Source organism: Vidua chalybeata, chromosome 2, assembly GCF_026979565.1.
Source record: "Vidua chalybeata isolate OUT-0048 chromosome 2, bVidCha1 merged haplotype, whole genome shotgun sequence".
NCBI lineage: Eukaryota > Metazoa > Chordata > Aves > Passeriformes > Viduidae > Vidua > Vidua chalybeata.
This window is the reverse complement of record NC_071531.1, coordinates 94,882,551-94,904,773: the sequence shown is the minus strand read 5'-3', so window position 1 is coordinate 94,904,773 and position 22,223 is coordinate 94,882,551. Positions and strand designations below refer to the sequence as shown.

The window sequence follows — 22,223 nt, the reverse complement described above, 5'->3', positions numbered from 1 at the left end:
TTTTACTATAAATCATGAAGGGAAGAAAGAAATTCCTAAAAATCAGACTGCACTGCAGATAAACAATATTTTTATTCTTATGTGAAGTACTCCTGTTTTATTAATCTTCACTGATTACCACAATGATCAGTAAACTTTCTAAAATTTTTATCTTTCTCTGTTTTTTATTACTTTTTATTTTTTTAAACATGTTCAGGCTTCTTACTACTAATTCCCATAATCATGGTGTGTTTTATTCCTTGTTACCACATTGAAATTTTTCTATAATCCATTTTCCCCTGTGCATGGGGACTGAGTCCAATGAAGAGTGAAAATATGTAGGCATTAGAGAAATATGCACCACAGCAATAGTCATCCAACACTGCCATTCCTAAAAGTTTATTTCATTTTTGCATCCAAGTAAACATAGGAATCCTTTATGTACTCTCCCTCCTGTGCAGCCAGCACATTCAGCAGCCCCCAAGCACTGTCTTCTTCTGAGAAAATAAGATTGACAGCCCTTTGGTGGGTAACATAAACAGCTTGAAGTGTTTTTGTTTTGTACGAGTAGTGTGAGATATTGCTTTTTTCTTTGCATCTACAGATGTTAAGCAGCACCGGTATCGTCAGGATTTTTGATAAGTTGATTAAGAGTATTGAATTCCATTTTATTACTGTATGTTTGGAGGAAAGAAGTGCTGTAGTTTAAACACAAGCAATGACTCAACTGCTCTGGAGGCTTTGATACAGTCAATTATTTAATCAGGATACTCAAGGGATTGTAAGATGGGCACTGAAATGGATTTTCTCCACAGGTCACTACTTTATTAATTTAACAATGGAGAAGGGGCATCCTTAAGCTCATTCTCCTCACAGGAGGTATCTCACTGGATCCTGTGTGCAATTAAATGGCTCCCTAGCAGAACACAACAGCTCAAAACTGACCTTCAGCTTCCCCCCAGAGCTGTCCACCTCTGAACTTCTTCCTCATTCCCCTGTGAAAGGAGAGAGTGCTATGAAAGGAATGAGAATGTGAAAGGTAAGATCTCCTATTCTCTTTACAGGCATGAGTCACATCAGTGATCTTGTCTGTCTCAGGGAGTGCTGCCTACTACCTCTCATATTTACCTCATGAAGCTACTAATTGTGATACCTAGTTCTCCCCTCTTTCACCTTTATATCTCCCTCTCATCCTTGGCCCTGGTACTCCAATATGACTCTCATGACAAAAAAATATTTTAAACACTGCCAGCTTAAGCAAGCATTTGGTTAATGGACTGCAAGTGGGAAATAAATTCAATACATCTCACAAACAAAAACAGAGCAGATGAAGCAAAAATACCATAAAGATGAATATCCTGCAGGCAGGACAGATTTAGCTTAAAGTGTTCCTTGCTCTTTCATCCTTCTCTCACTAGAAAAGTTCCCACTTGCCTGAGGACAAATGCTTCCATTCCCCTGAAAATTGTGGAGAACTTCCTTAGGCTGAAAAGGGCTGATATCAAGGAATTAGGTGCTTCCCTCCCTTCCTAACTACACCAGAGGAAAAGACAAATCCTATAATTTTTCTCATTCTTGTCCCTTCCAGCTGTGCCCAGAAGAAAGGAATTTAGCACTGATATAACAACATTCTCCCATTAAATTACACTAAAACCTAAAAAAATCTGTTCTACTCTTTAGCAAAAAGATTTGACAAATTCCTCTTACAAAGTCTGTGTTGTTATTGGGGCTTCTCAGGCCACACTGCTCATTTCATCATATTCTTCATACAGTTCTGATAACTTTTTCAAATATGGGTCTTGCTCCCAGTACATGACAAACAATTCCACCTTTTCTTCCATGCTGTTTGCCTGTATACAAAGGCAAATAGGGGGCATCCCTCTGCTCATAGAGTTCACTGAAGAAAGTAATATATTTATTTATAATTTTGTTTACAAATACATTTAAGATTTTTTTTTCATTTTTGCATAGTCTATCCTAGACTTGAATATTTCAGCTGAAATGTACCTAAAACAATCATCTTGTCCAACTGCCTGACCACTTCAGGGCTCACCAAAAGATAAAGAACATTGTTAAGGGCATCAAATGCCTCTTAAACACTGAGAGGCTTCAGACATTGGCCACCTCTCTAGGAAGTCTGTTCCAGTGGTTGGCCACACTCAGGAAATAAAAGCTTCCTAATATTAAGTATAGATTTGTCCTGGCACAGCTTTGGACTATTTTCATGTGTCCCTTAATATCAGAGGGAAGAACTCAGCATCTCCCTCTCCACTCCCCCTCCTCAGGTAGCTTTAGAAAGCAATGAGGTCATACACCACATAAAAACCATTTCATTATTCTCATTTCATACCATTATTGTCTTCAGTTGAACCATTGTATTTTTTATGTTCATGCTTGTAATTATTTCTGTCCCATATAGATTGGTAACATTTACTGAAACTCTTGTGTTCATTGATGTCATGCCAAATGAAATCATTGCTCTGTCATCATTCTTCCAAATCTGTATTAAGGTTGTAAAACAAAATGTGGCTTTCTTTGATCATTAAGTCACTGAGCACAAAGATTTAAAAATATTTTACTGCTAAGTTAATTTCTAAGAGATATAATAGCATGAGTCAATAATTCATCAAATATGTAACTTAATGACATATAGTTAAGGTTTTGAAACCTAAGCAATCAGGATTTTTTGTTTTTAGATACAGAAAATTGCCCTTAAATAATTTTTCAATAAGCACCTAATGAGCAACCTCAGAAACAAGGATTCCTCTCAATTTGAAAGACATTTATTCATTTCTTTTAAAACAAAAACTTTTGTTGGTTTTGGTTTTGGATTATAAATATTAAAACTGACTGTCTGAAATAATTTCTTATCACCTAAACTCTACCTATATAAGGAAACACTTCCATATCCTCTTCATTATTAAGACACCAACCCTGATGGTCAGATTCAAAAGCTAAATGGCAAAAGCTCTATGTGATTTGTTGGGTGAGAGGCCAATCTAGATGATCTTTCCCATCTGGTGTTTAGGTCTGTGGAACAAACTTCTCTTTGACATCTTGATTTTGCGATGCAAATTACTAAAATGCACACCTGCAACATGGAATTTCCCTTTTGATACTACTCCTTTGTGTTACTCCTTCATAGGATGGTAATCAAAGCATTACAACATACAAAATTGCAGATGTGTCCTAGTTTGTATTTGCAAACCAAACCAAATCAAACCAGATGCATTTCCTCAATGCATAACTCCTGTTACTAAGAGAAAGTTCTCACTCTTAGCAAGATCTGACAGTGAACATGACATTCAGTTCATCTACCCAAACTGTTGCTTTCTTCTTTGAAACAAATTCTGAGTTTGTAGTGCCAGTTTAAAGTTTCAGGAAATTCAAGCTCTTCTTGTTACTTATACTCCTTTAGAAGCTATTCTTGCCTCCATCTTTCTGTCTTCTTTTTTTTAAAAAAAATCCTCCATTTCAGTCTTAGCTTTTACATATTTCTTGTCATTCCTACTGAGGAGTCTTTGCTTTTAAGCCAAGTGTTTCCATTATGTCATCCTTTAACTAATTTATTTTTCTCTTTTGCATATGAAATACAGTCCAGGATGATGAAATTTTAATTCATATTTTTAGATCTTGGGGATGGTTGTCTGTTGGATTTTATTTTTTTATACAGAGGAAACTCATGAAACACACACTGCTTTTTAAAAAGGCTCCTAGGATGCTAAGTGCACTACCTCCAATAATGAATAATTATTTCTAAAGCATAGATAAATTTGTTACATTTTCTTGAGTAAGAAATTAAAAATTTTCTGAATTTTTAAATACAGGTTCTCTTCCTACTGGAACCACTGCAGATTTTCAAAGTCTATAAAAGATAAAGTAAAATAATTAAAAAAAAAAAAAAAGAAAACTGTAATTATCATCCTTTGGTTGTCAGTCACTAAAATTTACAGGCATTTTAAAAAAATACAAAACCACTGCTTCTGTCTGGGATGTTATAATTGTTTCCACATGTGAAAGGTGGTGTGTTACAGCAAGAAAGACTGAAGTTCCAGCTGGGCCAGGCTAAAAATTGCCAGTAGTACTTTTCAGTACACCATCAACTGCATTTAGAAGTCTGCTAAATTTTATAAGTCAAAAGTACGTAAAATAAAGCCTCCGTTTTTGTTTAAAGATACCTAACTAGATTATCCTATGCAATATCTCAATGAATTCACTAGTTAAAAATAAGTCTTAAAGGTCAAGACTAAAAAAATCCCATTAAGTTTTGGGAAGGCCACAAATATAATTTCTCTCCATTAACCACACCAAGAGCTGTCTGATCCTATGGCAATTCCCTCATTTCTCTAAGGCTTCCAATGACTACCTTTCTAGCCCTTTCTCTTCCTCCTCCTCTGCAACAAAAGCTCCAAATATCTATTCTTTTCCTCTCTTTGCTGTTCATTTGTCTTATCCTGCTCCCTCCATCAAGAAGACAGGAGTTCAGTAAATGCCCACCTTCCCATGCAATTCCATTTCTCTCCTTCATCCCTCTGTCTTTTCAGAGAGGCTTCTCACCCTGACCTGTCCAGTTAAACTCTAACAGCACAAGCAAGGCTTTATTCTGGACAAAACTCGATAGTGCTTTTGGTTCTATTATTTAAAAATAATTTTATAAAGATCTTAAACTCCCACATCACTGATCCATGATCATTTATACTGACCAGAGTGATGAGCTGAAAGCAGAATCTAGTTGTTTTGTGGAAATGAAGACAGTGGCATTACACATTCATATCCTACAATAATAAAGCTCCAGATCCTGTGCAGGAGTAAAGAAGCTACAAAAGAGAGAAGGCACTTGTGAATAATTTCTTGTTATTTTCCTCTTCACTGAGACAGACGAAAGAAACTTCTACTGTCTGTGAAAATTTCCTGGGGAAAAATACATGAAGTAAACTTCAGTCTGGACAAAACAGCAAAACTGAGCATTTTGTCTGTATTCCACAGCCTGGTCCAGCAAGAAGAAGCAGCCAGCCTAACCTCCATTCACAGCTCTTAACAGGCCAATGCAGCAAGTGAAAAAAACTGTAGTATTTTTGAGGAAATGCTGGGATTTAATAATTTTGAAGGATCCCTGACTTTCAAGATGGATGACTATTTCATGAGCCATGAATGGTCACAGAAGCAGAAAGAGCTTGGCTTGCTGCTTCCCGCACAGTTGCCAGAAAAAAAGGAAAAGCTAACCAGGATGAGAATAAAATACAAGCACCCTAGACTTGTTAAGTCCTTGGGGAATAATTGGGATTGAAGCCAAGGAAGTAGTATTGGGCTATTTCCCATGGTTTTCAGAAATGCTTATGTCATCCAAATAGTGTACTGCCTCTTACACAATGCAAAATTATACTCTGTACAGATAGAAGAGAAAATTGTTTTGCGACCTCATCAGGTTTAATTCTATTTATTAGCATTCCTCACCTTTTATTTTGCTTAAGACACGGTATGTTTTTAATTGTCATTTTTAGGAGCACAGTCTCCTTTAAGCATAGGCATTCTATTCATAAAAAGGCAACAGTAATACCAGTAGGAGTTTTCACTGAAACTTTGAGACTTAATCCATTTTTTCTAATTAATATTTTTTGTGACTAAGAGCTTTCACAGTGCATGCTTACAGATGATTTTAACTATGCTTTTTATTTTAACAGCTAAATTGTGAGCCTCTAAAAATTAACAATTAAACCTTTAAAAAATAAAAAATGAATGCAGGTAAAGTTTCTGCAATGACAAGCCTAGTTTGGGAGGGAATGATTTCTTAAAGAACAAAAATACATCACTGATTCCAGCTCTTCCATGATTTTTCTGTTCATCAACTGGATTTATCCTTTTTGTAAGAAAGTCCCAAGCTTTTCCTTACTCTTCTTTCACTTCAGTTACATTTCCCTTCTCTATACTCTCATCCTTTTGTCTTAGGAAATACACATATATTTGCATTCTATTCTGTGCAACTACTACACATTTTGTGTCACTTCCAGACAAATTTGGCAATATAAGAAATAAAAAAAGGACTGCGAGTATTTAGGACAATACTTAATTTTTGTGACTTTGGGTCAATTGCATGCAACTGGTTTTGCTTGTAGGAATGTTAGCAAACTATGCTTGCTGGATAGCAATCTATACACAGTAGATGCTCAGGACACATACTAACCACAAATTTTAAACCCATTGACTTTGGTCTACTTAAATCACCAAAGCATCAACTACTCAGACAGGGTCTTAATGAAGAGCTCCAAAGACCTGTCTGTCTGGAAAAATTTTCATCCATAATGTATCAATTAGAAAAGCCTCCCAAAACCAAATTCTACATGAATTTTTCAGAAATTAAAAAAATATATTCCTGAATTAAAATATATTCAATAAATAAAATATATTCAATATATTGAATATATTCCTGAATTAAAACAAAAAAAAAAAAAACAACCCAGTAACATAGAAAGGAAGTTAATGTAGTCAAGGGAGGCACAGATTAATTCAGTTACTTACAATGCAGTTGTTTTCATGTTATGCTTGAAGCTATCACCTTAACGAAATGTAACAAAATAAAAGATACAGGTGAAAAAAGCCACAATTTTTCCATCTTCCCACATTTTACATTCTTCCTAAACATCCATTTTCAATGTTTGCTCATTCTAGTTTAAGGTGATCCATTTAATGAGGCCTCTACAGTATCTCTTATGAAATGTGTATAGTCAAATTATAGCCTATAAACCTTTGGAAATTTCTACCATTATGTCTAAACTTTCACATCTGAATTTGACCCTGTAAGTGCTAATTCATCTGACACCAGACCTAACAATATCCATATATATGTTGGCATGAGCAACTCTCCATATTCCTGCCTTTCTGCCACACATCTGCTTTGACTCTTATTTTCTGTCAAGCTCTTGAAATCCTGTCCCTAAGTCAATTTTCTACTCTCATCACTAGGATGCTCTTCCCTGAACTCTCTGAGCTCTTCTTGGTAAACCCACATAGAAAATAACACACCAAGAGGAAGTTCAACCAAAACTTGAAAGAAAGGGGCTCTATTAGCGACTGTTCATACCCTGCAGCAAAATTGCCATTAGCTGACAAGAATTCAGAGAATGATAAGCAAGTAGTCCTTTGAACTGCTGGGACACTGACATCTTTTATGTGGAAGTAAATAAATGAAGGTATAAGATTAAGTCTAGAGAATATAATTGTTGTGGAAAATAGATGTTATTAATACCTCACATAATTAGTGACCTTTGCTGCCAGAAGTATGACTTACACATGTTTCAGTGTAGAACATACACATCATATTTATTTCTACTTATTTTTACAATTAAGAACTTCCCCTTCAGGAAAACAAAAAAAAACAAAAAAAAAAAAAAAAAAAAAAAAAAAACAAAACAAAAAAAAAAAAACAAAAAAAAACAAAAAAAAAAAAAAAAAAAAAAAAAAAAGAGGAAAACAGGGAAGCAAAGAGCAGAACAGGCCTTCTGAAATCTGGGCTGTAATAAAAGAGGAAAGGGTACTTAATCATCAAAGAATGCATTTTAGCTGTGATGTTTTTTCTTCTGGTTTATTATTGAAATAAAACACGATGACTGAAGACATTTTTAATGCTTGGAAAGCAGAACAGGCTCAGAAAAACACAGTATCTAGTATGTGTATTTTGTTCTTGTTTTATAAACATAACACTATACAAAATGAAAAATGTGACTTCATGTTCTACTTCTGCTTTGACAAAAAGAAATCTCAAACCCCTTGAATAAAATCTTCTCTTGTAAATGAAATAAAACAAAGTAAAGAATGTGGCAATATAACATTAGTGGTTTCATTTTTCATCTGAACAGAAAGTAAATGCAGGTTTATTTCTTCGCTCTCAGCTCTGTCTTTCTATCACAAATCATCTGTCTTGTTCCCACCTTAAGAAGGTGCACTGAGATTTTGAAAGCCCATATTATTTACTACAAATTGTGCTTATGATGAGGCTCCAGCTATCTGCCAACCTTCAGTTTATCCACTGCAGGACATAAGATGTGTTTCAGAGAACAGGCAAACCTACAAAACTCATATCTGAAAAAGGACTGATGGGGAAGTAGGTAAAATGTGAATAGTGAAAGGTGTCATGTATAGCATTCATCAGGTTTCAGTGTATATTAGAATTTCAGTTTTGGAACAAGGTTATACTGTTACATTCAAAATAAATGTTCTCAGTTATTTGTAGGCTTTAGTTTATAAAGAAATAATTTTGTTTGGATTATTTCCCAGAACACATTCTTCAAAACTTCACTTTGTTCTTGACATAAATTGAAAACAATAATATAGATATACTGTATACAGGCTTCAAAATGGCATTAAAGAGGCACATTATCAATATGTTTAAAACATTTAGAAAGCTCAGCTTTGCATCTTTCTAAGTGAATGACTAGATACTTAGACTGAGTAATATCTGTTCCAATAAACTACTCTGTGGGAAATGTTTTGAATAATGGTTAATTTATGCTGAGGTAATGACAGCATAATACAACTGAAATCTGTGCTAATAGGAAAAAAGAAGCCCCTTCCAGCTATTTCTGTTACAATTGGCTGCAGTTATTTTCACATCTCTCTCTCTTGCATAAAATATTACTTTAAGTGTATGTGAAAATGCTTGTTGCTAATTTTAAAAATCAATAATTGGTACGTGTCATCCATATGGAGAAAAACAAAAAGAAAACCCAGACAATAAAGAACAAATTTTCGTGCACAAGACCTATATTTTATATATTTCTGCAATAAAAGAGAGCAATTGTGGTTAATGTTCTTTTCATATCAGCAAAACATTAAACTCGGTTTGGGTAAGACTCCAGGGTTTGAAATGCTCATGGAATTTCTAATGTAGATGATAATGGGCAAAAGAATTTATTCCAAATAATACTTCAGGTAGGCTGAAGTATTAGAAGGCATTTTTATGGCATTTGGCTTATTTACAAACTCACTGCAGTATAGATGAATGAATGACCTGAAATATGTAATAAATAGGCTGATTCAAGTCTCATCAGCTTAATAAGTTACCATCAGCTCTTCCGTTTGAATGCTCGGTGTAAAGCTGCTGGTGTTCTTTGAGTGGCAGTGCTTAGCTCTGCCTGGATAAAGAGCATTTTAATCATAAGTACAATAAAAAATAAACAAATCCCAAACCTTCTAATGGGCCATTTTGGACAAAAACTCCACCTGTACACCACAAGCAAATGCCATTTGTTTTACTTTAAGAGACTGTGTCTTTCTTGATTCTGAAAAGGTTCTGAATTCTTATAAACATGCAACAGCATGATCCAGGAATGGTCATGAATTCAGATCATCACGGGTTCTTTGAAATACTATATCTCATCTCTAATATATTCATTAACTGGAGATATCATGATCAATCACTGATCTAACTGTGGATAATGGTACTAGGAATGGTAGAAGGATGTTTTTAAATTGGAGTCCTATGGATCAGAATATGACTTTTGACTTCTTGTCATAAATGGCTTGTGTTACTTAGGGTAGGTCCACCCAGAAAGTAATTTCATAGTTAAATTGGATGCATAATTAAAATGTTTTGGTAATTCTGAAGAAAACACCTACTGAAAGCCTTTTTTTCTGAACAACAAACATATGGAAGTGCACTCATTAATATCCAAGTAGAAGTCTATACATTGGGCAATTACTGAATAGTAACTGACCTCATGCAATTTATATTAATTCCTTTTTGAATATTCTGAGTTAATATGTCTTTTCCTATATTCTGTGTCTTCTGCAGAAATTTTTATCTACTGAAATAAATACCTTACCCTTAGAAAGTCCCTGTGTTTTGCTTCTTGATCTACGGAGAGCTATCATAACAAAGTGACAGCAAATAAAAACTCCCCCTTTTCCTTTTAGAGAATGATACAGTGCTCTGAAACTCACCAGAAAGACATACAAATTATTCTATTATATCCATACATGTTCCCAGAATGAAACATTTAAAAAAATCCATTAATATTCTGCTGATAATCCCTTAAAGCAATAAAACACACAGGCCAAATATAGTACAAAACAATCAATTTTTTTTTACCCAAACCAGTATAAATTTGGGAAAAAAAAAAATCCTTGTTCTGTATGTTCAGGAAAAACATTATTTGGGATGAAGAAGAAGTAGATTTCTTGACAAAAATCAATAGAATGCAATACACATTTCTTAGAGAATAGAGCCCTTAGCATACCAGAAAATAATTTCTACTTTGATGACAGCTTTTACTTTAATTCCTTCATTTAAGTTTGAAAAAAGCAGATATTGATACTACATGCAGCTTCCAACTAATTTCACCACTATCGATATTCACGCTTAAACAGGACTGCTCCTAGAAAGGAAGCAAAGACCATCCCTTGTATGGAGGCAATTAAATACAAGTGAACATATAAGTGACCAGTGCTGTGGGTACAATTCAATCAAGCAGATCTATAGGGGTGGTTTTGATATTCTTGTCACATCAAAGAAACAGCTCCCAGAAGAAAAAGATCTTAAGTTAAAAATAAAATCAGAATAAATACTAATAATGCTGAGAGAAAGGAAGAAAAGTGCTTGGTTGCAAGGGTTGGCGCTACCTTGAAAGTGTTATATAGTGCTATTAGAAGAGTGTGTTAATTTTTTCCTCATAAATTTGCCAGATTCAGTCACCAGGGAAGGGCTAGGACTCCAGCTCCCTTTGTTAAAGATATATCTATCTTGCTGTGTCTTGACAGCCCTATCATGTCATCCCTCTGTAGTAGCAAAAAGTGTTTCAGCAAGAAGGGGGAAAAAAAAAGAAAAGAGAAAAAAAAAATGAAAACTGATGTGATCTACTCTGCTTCCTGTGGGCATATTTCACTATAGCAGATCCGGAGGGATGCTTTGTTATTCCTGTCAGATCAAAGAAAGAGATAACAGAAGAAAATATAAGAGGAAAAATATAACCCAAAAATGAGGGTAGCTGAAAAGCACTGCAAGACTACCACATCATTATGACTTTTCAAATTATTTAAATATGCTAAATATCAAGTCATCACCAAAGAAATAAATATTGCATAGGCCATATGCTCTGTTAGCTGCCAGAAAAACTGTCCTACTAGGATTAGTTTATGGGCACAGCGACTGCCTGTCAAACACTAGCAATTTTAATTTTTTTCAATTTGCTGTGTGAGTTGCAAGTATGCTCAGGTATCTTGACAGGTGCCTGGGAAAAATATCTGAGCCCACTAGGTTCACATTGCCTTGCTTTACTACATCCTTGCAATAATTCCTGCTGGACTGGGGAGATGTAAGCATATGGTAAAGATGCAACAGGCACAGGAAAATCATTGTACTGCACTACTAAGCTGGATTTGCAGCTCAACACTAGGATGATACAAAGTTAGCCTTAAGTCCAAAGCAAACTGAAAGCTGAAACAATTTTTCAAAATATTTCTAATCACAAACAAGGTGAAAGTGTAAAAAAGGAAATACACAGAGATTTGGCTATGATTAAAAAAAAACCCCAAACAATTAAAAAAAACCCAAATAGCTTTCTGCAAGTTATATGTGGTTTCAGTATTACATGTGATTAGCCTTTTATGCACTAAGCTGTCCACTTAATTTTTTTGTGTTTCATCTACAAGGCATTAAATTAAGGTGGTAATAAATAAAAATAATTTTGTCTCGTCTATTGCATCTTTTAATGACCAGTATGGCTGTGTTGTTTCCTTTCAGCCACAACACTTCATGTCATACGAGTTCCTAACTTGAAAAAAAGCACAACTCAATGGATTTTTGAGTGCCCTCATTTCCAGGTGTCTGGAGAAGAAAGGGACTTCTAAAATCTACAGATATTCTGGGAGAAACCAGGGGAGGAACTATATTTTACCAAAGAAATTGAGCCATAATATCAAAGCACTACAAATAAACCGTATTTCCTATATTGTTCTTTATATATTAGCATTCTCAGCATCAATTCCCTGAAGTCAGACAAGTCTGTCTAGTGGAAAAGGATTTGGATTATGATGTAAACTAACAGTAAAGACAATTCCAAATAACATCTAATGTCCAATATAACTACTGTTTACATATTAAAAAAAGATACAGGCTTTGTACCAGGGATGTTCTGTCATGTTTCTCCACAGGAGAAGACTGTCATGGTAAAGTTCATTATCAATTACTGCCTTACAAGTACAAGATGAGTTAAGCTGTCATAATTTTCTCAGCCAGAAATCCTCTGCTGTCAAAGAATGTCAATTTTTAATCTGACAAAAGGAAGAAAATTATCTGTTATTCTGACCTCTAATTTCTTGACATTTTAATGCTGTAATTGCTGTGGTTAGTGCTGCAAACATTATTCCACCTGTCAAGTAAGAATGAATCAATATCCTTAAGCTGTTCAAGTTTTAGCTTCCGTCTCACTGCTTTTACTTTTAAAATGTTGAAGAAAAAAAAAAAAAAAAAAAAAGAAGAAGCATTTTGGGCCTGGAAAATGTTTATTTTATTTTGTTACACATTTTTTTCCTCCTCATTACAATATGAAAATCATTTTGCAGTATGTGACTATGAGAGCAGTGCAGCTGATAGAACTGGAGAATGAACTGGAGAATTTACCAATTTCTAATCATAAAAGAATGAAACCATGAAATTCAATTTTACACTTTTATTCCATGGGGCATGTAAACCAGGACTTTCCTGTTGCCCTTGTAACAACTTGAGGTAAATTATTGTGACCAATTATTTTTTGTTGTATCAGAAATTATGAAGTTGTTTGAAAAAATCAAATTGATTATTTTGAAATGAAAACAGTTTATTTTACCCCTCCAGTGCAGATCTTAAGTTGCCAAAGAGGTATTCCAGGGGCAGATGTATGTGATTTCATAGACTGAAGTAATCTAAAACTTAATGCTATCCCAGTATTAAGGTTTCTATCAGTAGGAATTTTCTATATGGAAAATGAAGAATAGATCTGCAAAGAACAATAACACAGGATGGCCATTTTTCCAATACTAAACAGTAGAGATTTCTTGGAGAGCTCCCAAAGCATATGAGAAAGCTGTAAGGAATGGCAGTGATCAGTTGTTCCACTGCTAAATATTTTTCTGTAGATAGATGACTACAGAAGTAACTTTAATATTCTTCCCAGAAAGTTAAGAACATATTTTTAGTGGTTAAGTGAGGAGTGCTCAAGTAAAGGGTGAAAGTGAAAAAGGCCCAAAGTACAGCATAAATAGGTCACAGGGCCCCACCTTTTGAAATTACATCTTTCAATCAGCTCAGATGTAAATGGGAGGCTATTTTTTATTTGGAGACTTATTTCACTGGATAGATTCGGCTGGGACTCAGTTCAGTATGAAATTAGCTATGGCCACAGTTACTGCCATACTTGAGCCCACTGGTCTGATAATGGCTGCTGCCAATAAGGTTGTATTGATTGATCTTGTAAAAGATATACATCTTTTACAGCCATGTATTGAGTGCATTCACCATCCTCTGTGACACAAAGGCCACAGAATTTTATTTACAAAATAAACATCAAGGGCAACTGGATACTGAGAGATGCATTTTCCTGGATAACTTCACAGTGCAATTAATTCTAAATTGCAGTGTTTCTAAATTAAAATGACAGATATCACCACTTGCCACTGTAAAATATGATAAACAATTTTTATAACTATTTTAAAGGTGCTAGTGTTCTTATCCTTAATGTCTGTATTTACAAGGGGTCTTCAGAGGCTTTTAAAATATCTTTTTGCTTTTAATTAGTTTCTGGAATATTTACCAAAAGCCAGAATAAAGTCAAACAAACCCAAACAAGCACAAATCGAACAACAACAACAAAAAAAAAAACGCATCATATAAACTTGTAGCAGAACTATGACCATCAAATACATGGTCCTCTATATCATCAGGATGTCAAATACTTTATTATTGGCCAGAGAATGCTCACTAGTTTCATAAACAGATCCCAGGAAAACAGAAAGCAGGTCTAAATCTATCTATATTTAAACATGCACTGTAAATTCTGATTAAAAATTAATTAAAAGTATTTTTATCTTTCTTATGACAAACCAAAAATCAACAATCCTGAGATCTCTTGGAAGTAAAAGCATACTACTTTTAAATGGATGTATACAACTTTATTACCTATGCATAACAAAAATAAGGAGGATTTATTTTTTCTAGTAATTTTTCCTTCTCATTGCTATCAATGAATTTTTGTACAAATTGAACTTGTTGCAATGAAGATTAAGTTGTGTTTTTAGAAATGTACAGTGTTAATTGCCTAAGATGTTTATATGTTATTGACTTAAAGGGCATGAGTTAGATGTACAAGTAAGTGAACAAAAACACCTCCATGAATCTTCTTAAATTTCTGATGACAAGATATGCAAGCAAGTAGAGCCCTAGGAGAGCTGAAGAGTCTCATCATGTCATAAGATGTTAGATAAGGTGCACAGACAGACAGATAGACCTCAATCCTACAAGCTGTCTTGTGGGAGTAGACCCTAAAAGTCAAGACATAGGAGTTTGCCCATGCAGATCAGGACCCTAAGCCATGCAAATCCCTTGTATTCATGGTGCTTGACACTTATTATACTTGACACTTTTTATACTTTAAAAAGCATTGCTTCTTCTTATCTCTAGAAGAGCATGACTTTTCTCATGCTCAAAGTTTTAAATCCAGAAAATTATCACGCAGATGTCAACATGAAATATTTGAGGCAGGGAAGTCAAAGCAATTGTAACCAGTCTTAAAAGTAAGAAAATATTAGTTGTTTAGAAAATCTAAGGTATGTAGTGAAAATCCAGTTCTAGGAAGCCTGGGGTCTGAATGGTTTTTTAGTTCTGCCACCAAATGTAGCAGAATGCAGCAATGCACCACATTGGTAAAAAAACCCAACAAATACAAACAAACAAATTAAAAAGCCACCAAAACCATGACAAAACTCAGTAGTTAGCTGAATGAATGCTTTCTAGAGTCTACTTTTTTTTCTGAAATCTGTAGATTTCTGTCTGCAAGATTGGAAACAAACAAACAAAACCCCATTGCCTGGCAATGTACATTATTACTGTTTTGCATACAGCAGATGGCAGCTATCTGGGGGAATGGAAGATTGTGTGTAGAGCTTCATCACAGCAGTACTCATCTAGCAGCTGTTGCTTCCTCACACTTTCCACCAAATTTCAATTGTTTTAGCCAACAAATGAATGTTGCTAGAAAATCATCATGCAAATTAATAGGTACTAGAAAACCATCATTAAAGTTATTAGTCTTAGTGAAAACAAATACAGTAACTGGAAGAAAATATAGCAGGATATCTAGAACATTTTTTTTTAATTTACTGATTAATTTTAAACAGTCACTTGTATATATTACAAAAGTATATGTATTTCATTCATACCTATATATAAATATAAGTACTTGAATGAACAACAAATAGAAAGCATTTTCTATTTTGATAACAGTTTGTGGATACTTTATGTGATTAAAAGTAATTTAAATATTTGCTGCAGTCACTCTAGAAATTACATTCTTTCTCAGACACATTTTCACCATCATCTGACTGTAAAGATTAGATTTTTGTCCTCTATGACTACGATGCAGGTTTTTTTTTCCAGTTTTTCAGTTCTACTCAGTGAACTTAATACAAGTAAACTATAAAACGTAGCAGACACTATATTAAAGAATCTACATTGCAATATAATTTACTACACCATTACTGAATATTAAATCTATTAGGCTCATTTGTTTTATTGCTAGTTTATTCATACTTGCTTCTAAAATCACCTGGGAGCCTAAATTCTGAATCAAGTCAAACACATCCATTTTGTTCAGCAGTGAAAGATGGAAAAAGTACTATTTCTTGTGAAATGACAGCAGTTTTTAGCATGAAATGACAGTAAACACCTACCTCCCTGAGGACAGGATCAGTGATACTGTCCAGGTTCACAGAGCCTTCATATGTTAGGTAGTGGAAAACGTTGAGTGCACGCACAGCTTCTGGTCCTCGTTGCTTGTAGCCAAATATAAGGTCAATCCACTGATGAAGTTGACATGATACAAACTCGCTTTCCAGGGCCTGCAAGTGAAATTCAGGATTAGGAAATAACTGAGAAAACATAGCAGGCATCATTCCATTTTCTCTTCAGGCTTATTTGATATATTTGAAATATTTTGAACATTACAAAAAATAACTTATCCTATTGAGATAAGCAGTAAAAAATATTCTCTTTTTCCTTCACCTTTATATCATGCTAATTTTCTCTCAGCTATTGAGTTTCTCCTACCTGCAAGTATTTTAATAATTTCTGGGCTTTTCAAGTAGGTTAGCTTATTTGTCAAAAAAAAAAAAAAAAAAGGAAATGAGAAAGACAATTCAAAAAAGCAGTCTTCCAACTCATTTTCAAAATAGTTATAATTAGTCTTAAATCTAAAATGGAAATTCCTCCATTGTTTTTTTCACAGTGCCACTACTCATCACGAACACTTCCTAGGTAGGACAGAGCTTCATGTCTTTCTGAGGAAATTTCAGATTTTACAAGCTGATAAACTTTGGGAAAAGATTGTTCATTTTGTTCATTTACATCAAAAGGAGGCTGCTTCAGAACTAATCATCAGGAACTGTAGTACCATGTTTACTGGCAGCAGCCCCCTCCTCACCACCCCACAAGCAGGACTAGCTTCAGACAAGGCAAACCATGCTTGGGTCATCATGCAACCATTCCTCAGAGATTTTCCCTGTAATGCTCCACATGGAAGAGGAACTCTCTGTGCTTTGGTGGAAAACTGGACCCTTTTCTGTCAAAACCAGTGACTATTATCTCTGATGAAAATAGATGGGAAGGCTCAGGCTTAACAGCCTTTCAATTTTCAAGGGCTTAAGTTCAGCATACCATAAAAAGCTATAAAGCAATGTTGCAGACAACCAAACAAAATGTTGTTGTTTCCTTTTCAAAATCAGAAGCCATCATATGCATAATGCAATATTATCAAAATACCATTCATGTTGCTGAATACTATTAAACTAATAGTATTTAGTTTCAAAGCATGCCTCCCAACAAGTAATTTAAAAATGCCATGTCTTTAATGATATTGTAGTGTGCATGTACAACATGATACAGTCAGCAACTACATAATTCCATATAATCTTTTCCATAGGACTTTTATATCAGTTAGAGTGCAGGATGCTAGCGTGCAAGGATAAAATTAATTATGCCACAGCAACAACCAATAAAGCCTTTCCTTACTTTTATTTGCTCAAATTTTAATGTTCCTTTTGTATGTAATAAAGCTTTTTAAGAATTTAGACTTTAAAGCCAGTTATCTTTCTAGCATCCATCTCAAATCCATTTCCAGCAATCAGCCTAAGAGTTTTCTTGAGCAAATATTAAAGTTTCTTTTGATCTGTATATATTATTTATTTATTAACATGTAATTAACAAAAAATTATTAGGTATTTCTTTGGTCAAAATTAGCATTTTTATTTCTAGAATATTAAGAGCATTTCAGAAAAACAGCAGAACTTTTGATAACTCAAAGATCAGACAATACATTTGAAAAAAACCAATGCTTGGTTTAAATGAGTGTATTTCACACTTTTCTCATCTAATATCCTCTCACAGTGTTAGAATCAGAAAAACATGGAACCATTGGACAGTCTGAGTTGGAAGGGACCTTAAAAGGTCATTCAGTCCAACCCCACTGCAATGAACAGGGACATCTTCAACTACTTCAGGTTTCTCAGAGCCTTGTCCTGTCTGACCTTGCATGTTCCCAGAGATGAGACATTCACTACATCTCTGGGCAACTTGTTCCAGTGTTTCATCATCCTGACTATAAAAAATTTCTTCCTTGCATCTTGTCTGATCGATCTTCTTTTCACTTAATGCCAGTACCCACTACCATTTCTCAACAAGTTCTGCTAAAAAGTTTGTCCCCATGTTTCTCATAGGACTCTTTAAGTACTGAAAGGCCACAACAAGGTCTCCCCAGAGTCAAGGCTGGACAATCACAGCTGTCTCAGCCTGTCTCCATAGGAAAGATAATCCAGACCCTGATTCTCTTTGTGACCCTCCTGTGGACCCACTCTAACAGGTCCATGTCCTTCCTGAGGACCCCAGAGCTGGAAGCAGCACTCCAGGTGGGGTCCCTCCAGAGTAGAGCAGAGCAGAAGGGCAGAAACACCTCCCTCAACCTGCTGCTCATGCTACTTTTAATGCAGCCCAGGATGAGGTTGGCCTTCCAACCTGCAAACAGACTTTATTGGCTCATGTCCAGTCTCTCATCCACCAGCATCCCCATGTCATTTTGGCAGGGCTGCTCTCCATCTGTTTGTCCCCCAGACTGTGTAGATACTGGGAGTTGCTCTGACCCAGACGCAGCACCTTTTACTTAGTCTTGTTGAACCTCATGAGATTCCCATGGGCTGCTTCTTATACTTGTTCTGGTCCCTCTGGACAATATCCCAGCTCTCAGGTGTGTCAACCATACCACTGAGCTTGGTACCACCTGCAAATCTGCTGAGGGTGCATTCGATGTCTATGTTATTGTTGAAGATATTAAATTGTACTGGTGCCAGGGCAGACCACCACTTGTCACAGATGTCACTGAGCTGATGCAACTGTCCAATCAATTCCTTATCTACTGAATAGTCCACCCATCAAATCCATCTCTCACCAATTTAGAGAAGGATGTTGCAAGGGACCATGTCAAAAACAAGTCCAGACAAATGACACCTGCAACACTTCCCTTGTCCACTGATGCCACCACTCAATCATGGAAGGCCATTTGGTTGGTCAGGAAGGACTTTCCCTTGGGGAAGTTGTGTTGGCTGTCCCAAATCACCTTCCTGCCCTCCATGTGTCTTAGCACAGCTTCTAGGAGGATCTATTCTATAGCCTTCCAAGGAAAGCAGTCAGAAGTTCCCAGGGCCCTCCTTTCTACCCTTTTTAAAAATGGGAGTAATGTTGTCCTTTTTCCAATAACCAGGGACTGCTCTTGACTGCAATGACATTTCATGGAGAGTGGCTTGACAACTAGGTCATCCCCTCAGGACTCTGGGTGCCACAGACACATCCTCAGGTTCCAACTTGATCTTCTCTTAAAGTGGGAGGGACTTTGCTCCCCAAGTCCGCATTTTGCAGTCTAGTCACTTGAGAGGTGTGGGAAGAGATGTTGCCATTGAAGATTCAGGTAAAAAGTACCTTGAGTACCTTGCTCATTGTTACCAGTTTGTCAGTGTTGCTCATGAGGGGAACTGCACCTTTTTTGACCTTTCAAGTTAAAAGAGTTAAGAGAGTTGCACACATATGTTATATTTCCCTAAGACAGTTTCCACTTGCATGACCAGTCCTTACTCAGCACCTTTTCATTCTAGAGGAGGTCTTACTGACCCTGGCAGGTTTGGAGAACTTATATTTCACATGGATTAATAGTTATTTAATAATTTATTACATTATCTACTTTTTAACAGCTGCATATCATGTCTTTGTCTCCAATTATTTAAACAGATTTCTTGTACTAAGTTTACAGGTATAATGGTCCATAATTCCTCGGGCAAGAACCTTAGTTTCTTGAAGAAACTTTGAGGAAATTTATAGCAAGGGAATATAATTATTTTGAGCTATATATTTCAGAAGAGTGGAAGCTGCGTGGTTTGATGCAGAATTTAGGGAAAGGACCAGAGTAGAAAGTGGAGAGAGGAGCCAGAGCTGTGAAGAAGAAGGGCTCTTCATGGGCCTTAGCACTGCACAGCCTCCAGCTGCAGGATGAAATGGGTGCTGTGTGTTCATGACCTCTCAGTTGGGGTGTCCCGTGGGGTATGGCACGAGGCATGAAAAACAGGAAAGGCGCCCTCAAGAAAGGGCCACCAAAATGCTACAAAGTCCCACCTTGCCCTCAGTGGGTCAAGGCTTTATAATCTGGATTTATTTTAGTCCGGGGAAGGTTTCTTGTATCAGGTCTGACCTGGTTTCTTCCAAGTACTTCTGCAATGCTACTCATGCGATACTTGAGGAATCCTCGCCCTAATTTGCCCTAATGCACTGGCTACTCTCCCGCCATGTAAGTGCCTCCTGAAAATTTATGAGCTGTTCACTATCAACAGTACATCATTTGGTTTCTCAAGAATATGCAATGCTCAGTAGGGAACAGGGTGAGGGAATTTTTGGTATAAAAGATAATTTGTAGGTACAGTAGGAAAAACATACAGAAAAAGACAACAATAATATCCTTAAAATAGGCTGGCGATCACCATAAAATCAGCACATTGGATTTAAATTATTTTAAGGGCTTTAATTTTATGATCATTTTTAATATGAATTATAGAAACATTTTTTAAATTGTTACTTATACAATTATGTAATATCTATATAATGATATAATATGGTTTTTAAAATATTTTTAAACAGAAATGAACCAACATCTACCTTGTTATCTATCATAATTAACATGTACACAAAACAGAGTTTTATTCAAGCACTCCCAAAATGAACTTGTTTGAACAGTTATTAGGGCTTAATTTTCAAATAGCAACATTCCAGTCAAGTTTTTTTTCATGAGTTTTGTTTTAAGGAAGGTGTTTACCTTTGTTATGAAGGTGTTTACCTATGTTATTTTTTCCAGTTTTAGACTTTTATTGCTAATAGGTAAATTGCAAGCATTATTATACATCTAGTGTATACATATTTTGTGGGTTTTGCATGTTTACAGGCAAGTGTATGCACATATGTTCCACAGGCTGAAAATCTGACCAGTAGCTGTTGTAAAATAGAGGTATTAGTAAGTTGATGTTAAGACTAAATAAGATTATTATGAACCAAATTACTTCTTACTATAACTCTTTTATGACCTTTATGAATGCTGCACATTTTCCCCTATGGTAATTCTAATTTGATATTTAAAGGTATTTTCACAGGCATGTCAGTAGGAGGCAGTGGTTTTTATTGTAATACAGACTATATGCTGTGTAAAACATCAGAAGTTCTGGATTTATAAAATATCTATCCAGGTATATTTTGTCACCAGAGAAGTGGAAAACCCTGATGCTGCCACTTGTCTGGACCATGGTTGCACCTTCTCTTTCTGCAGTTCCTGCCTTGCCCTCCATATCCATATGCTGTCTGTCTCTCCAAAAAGCTTTCCATCTTGATATTCAATTATATGTAATATATTTAAAGATATTTTCTTATAATTACTCTGAGATAGTTTGGTTTTACAGATCTGCTCAAAAACAGATCATCAGCCATTTCAGCCTGTGAGCTGGATTCTCTCCTCTCCCCTCATATCCATAGTCCTTCAAATATCCTCTCCTCCAAATATTTCTCTTCCTCAGTTACTATTCCTTGCATTGACTATCAACGTGAAATCCTTGACTTTCCTCATAAAGTATTTCAGGCAATACTGCTATCTGAGATTAGTTATGTTCTTTTAAGCAAAGTAATATTTTAAAAGAAGTGACAAAGTACACCATACAGATTTGGGTTATTCAGGGATGTCTGCAGAGAAACTGATCCTTTATCTAAGCATCTTCACGATATAAGTAAGATTCTTCAGCAGTATAGCAAGTTAAAAAAAAAAAAACATTGCTAAAAGTAATTAAAAAATCTGAAGTAGATTGAAACATCTTTTGCCTGAATAAGTTTTAATTGCATAACCTTGGCAATACACAAAAAAATCAAAGCGACTTCTGAGGAAGTAATATCAAGTCTTATATCTTGCTTATCTGGTAGAAAAGAAATGTCAACTGCTGCTGAATGGTGAGGAGGAAAAGATCTTCCAGATTCTCATAGTACAGAAATTTCATATTAGATATTTCTAATGACTATTCAAGAAGCTTTTTAATTATGAAATACTATGCATCCTTCTGAATAGCCAGGGAACGGTACAAAAATGCAATTGGCAGCAGAGGAGTGCAAATAAATCATTTCAGAGACAGAAAGAAAATTCAATCTTAGTAACAGTTATGTAATAGGAACAAAATATGTATAACAAAAACAAGACATCGTTTAGTCTTTCAAAAATATAATTTATCATGAATACATTTTTCTCAGCACTGCAATTTGTAATTTAATATGTGCATAAGCCATAATTAAAATATCATTATAATTAACTTTGAATTACACAATCTTGCATCTTTTGTTTCAAAACTAAAGAACGCTTATTATAAAAGCTGTGCTTCAGTGTTTCACAGTGGTGTTCCCTGCCTTGATTTAACATGCTTGACTTACTGACTGAATCTGT

General features: G+C 35.3%; 1 protein-coding gene across 2 annotated transcripts in view; it reads right to left on the bottom strand.

Annotated features, from left to right (window-relative positions):
• NBEA (neurobeachin) overlaps nucleotides 1-22,223 on the bottom strand; it is a 454,830-nt gene that overhangs the window by 30,586 nt on the left and 402,021 nt on the right. For both annotated transcript variants that reach the window (XM_053932002.1, XM_053932009.1), the window contains exon 49: nucleotides 15,895-16,062. In XM_053932002.1, coding sequence (XP_053787977.1) covers nucleotides 15,895-16,062 — 168 coding nt within the window. The remainder of the gene's footprint in view (nucleotides 1-15,894; nucleotides 16,063-22,223) is intronic.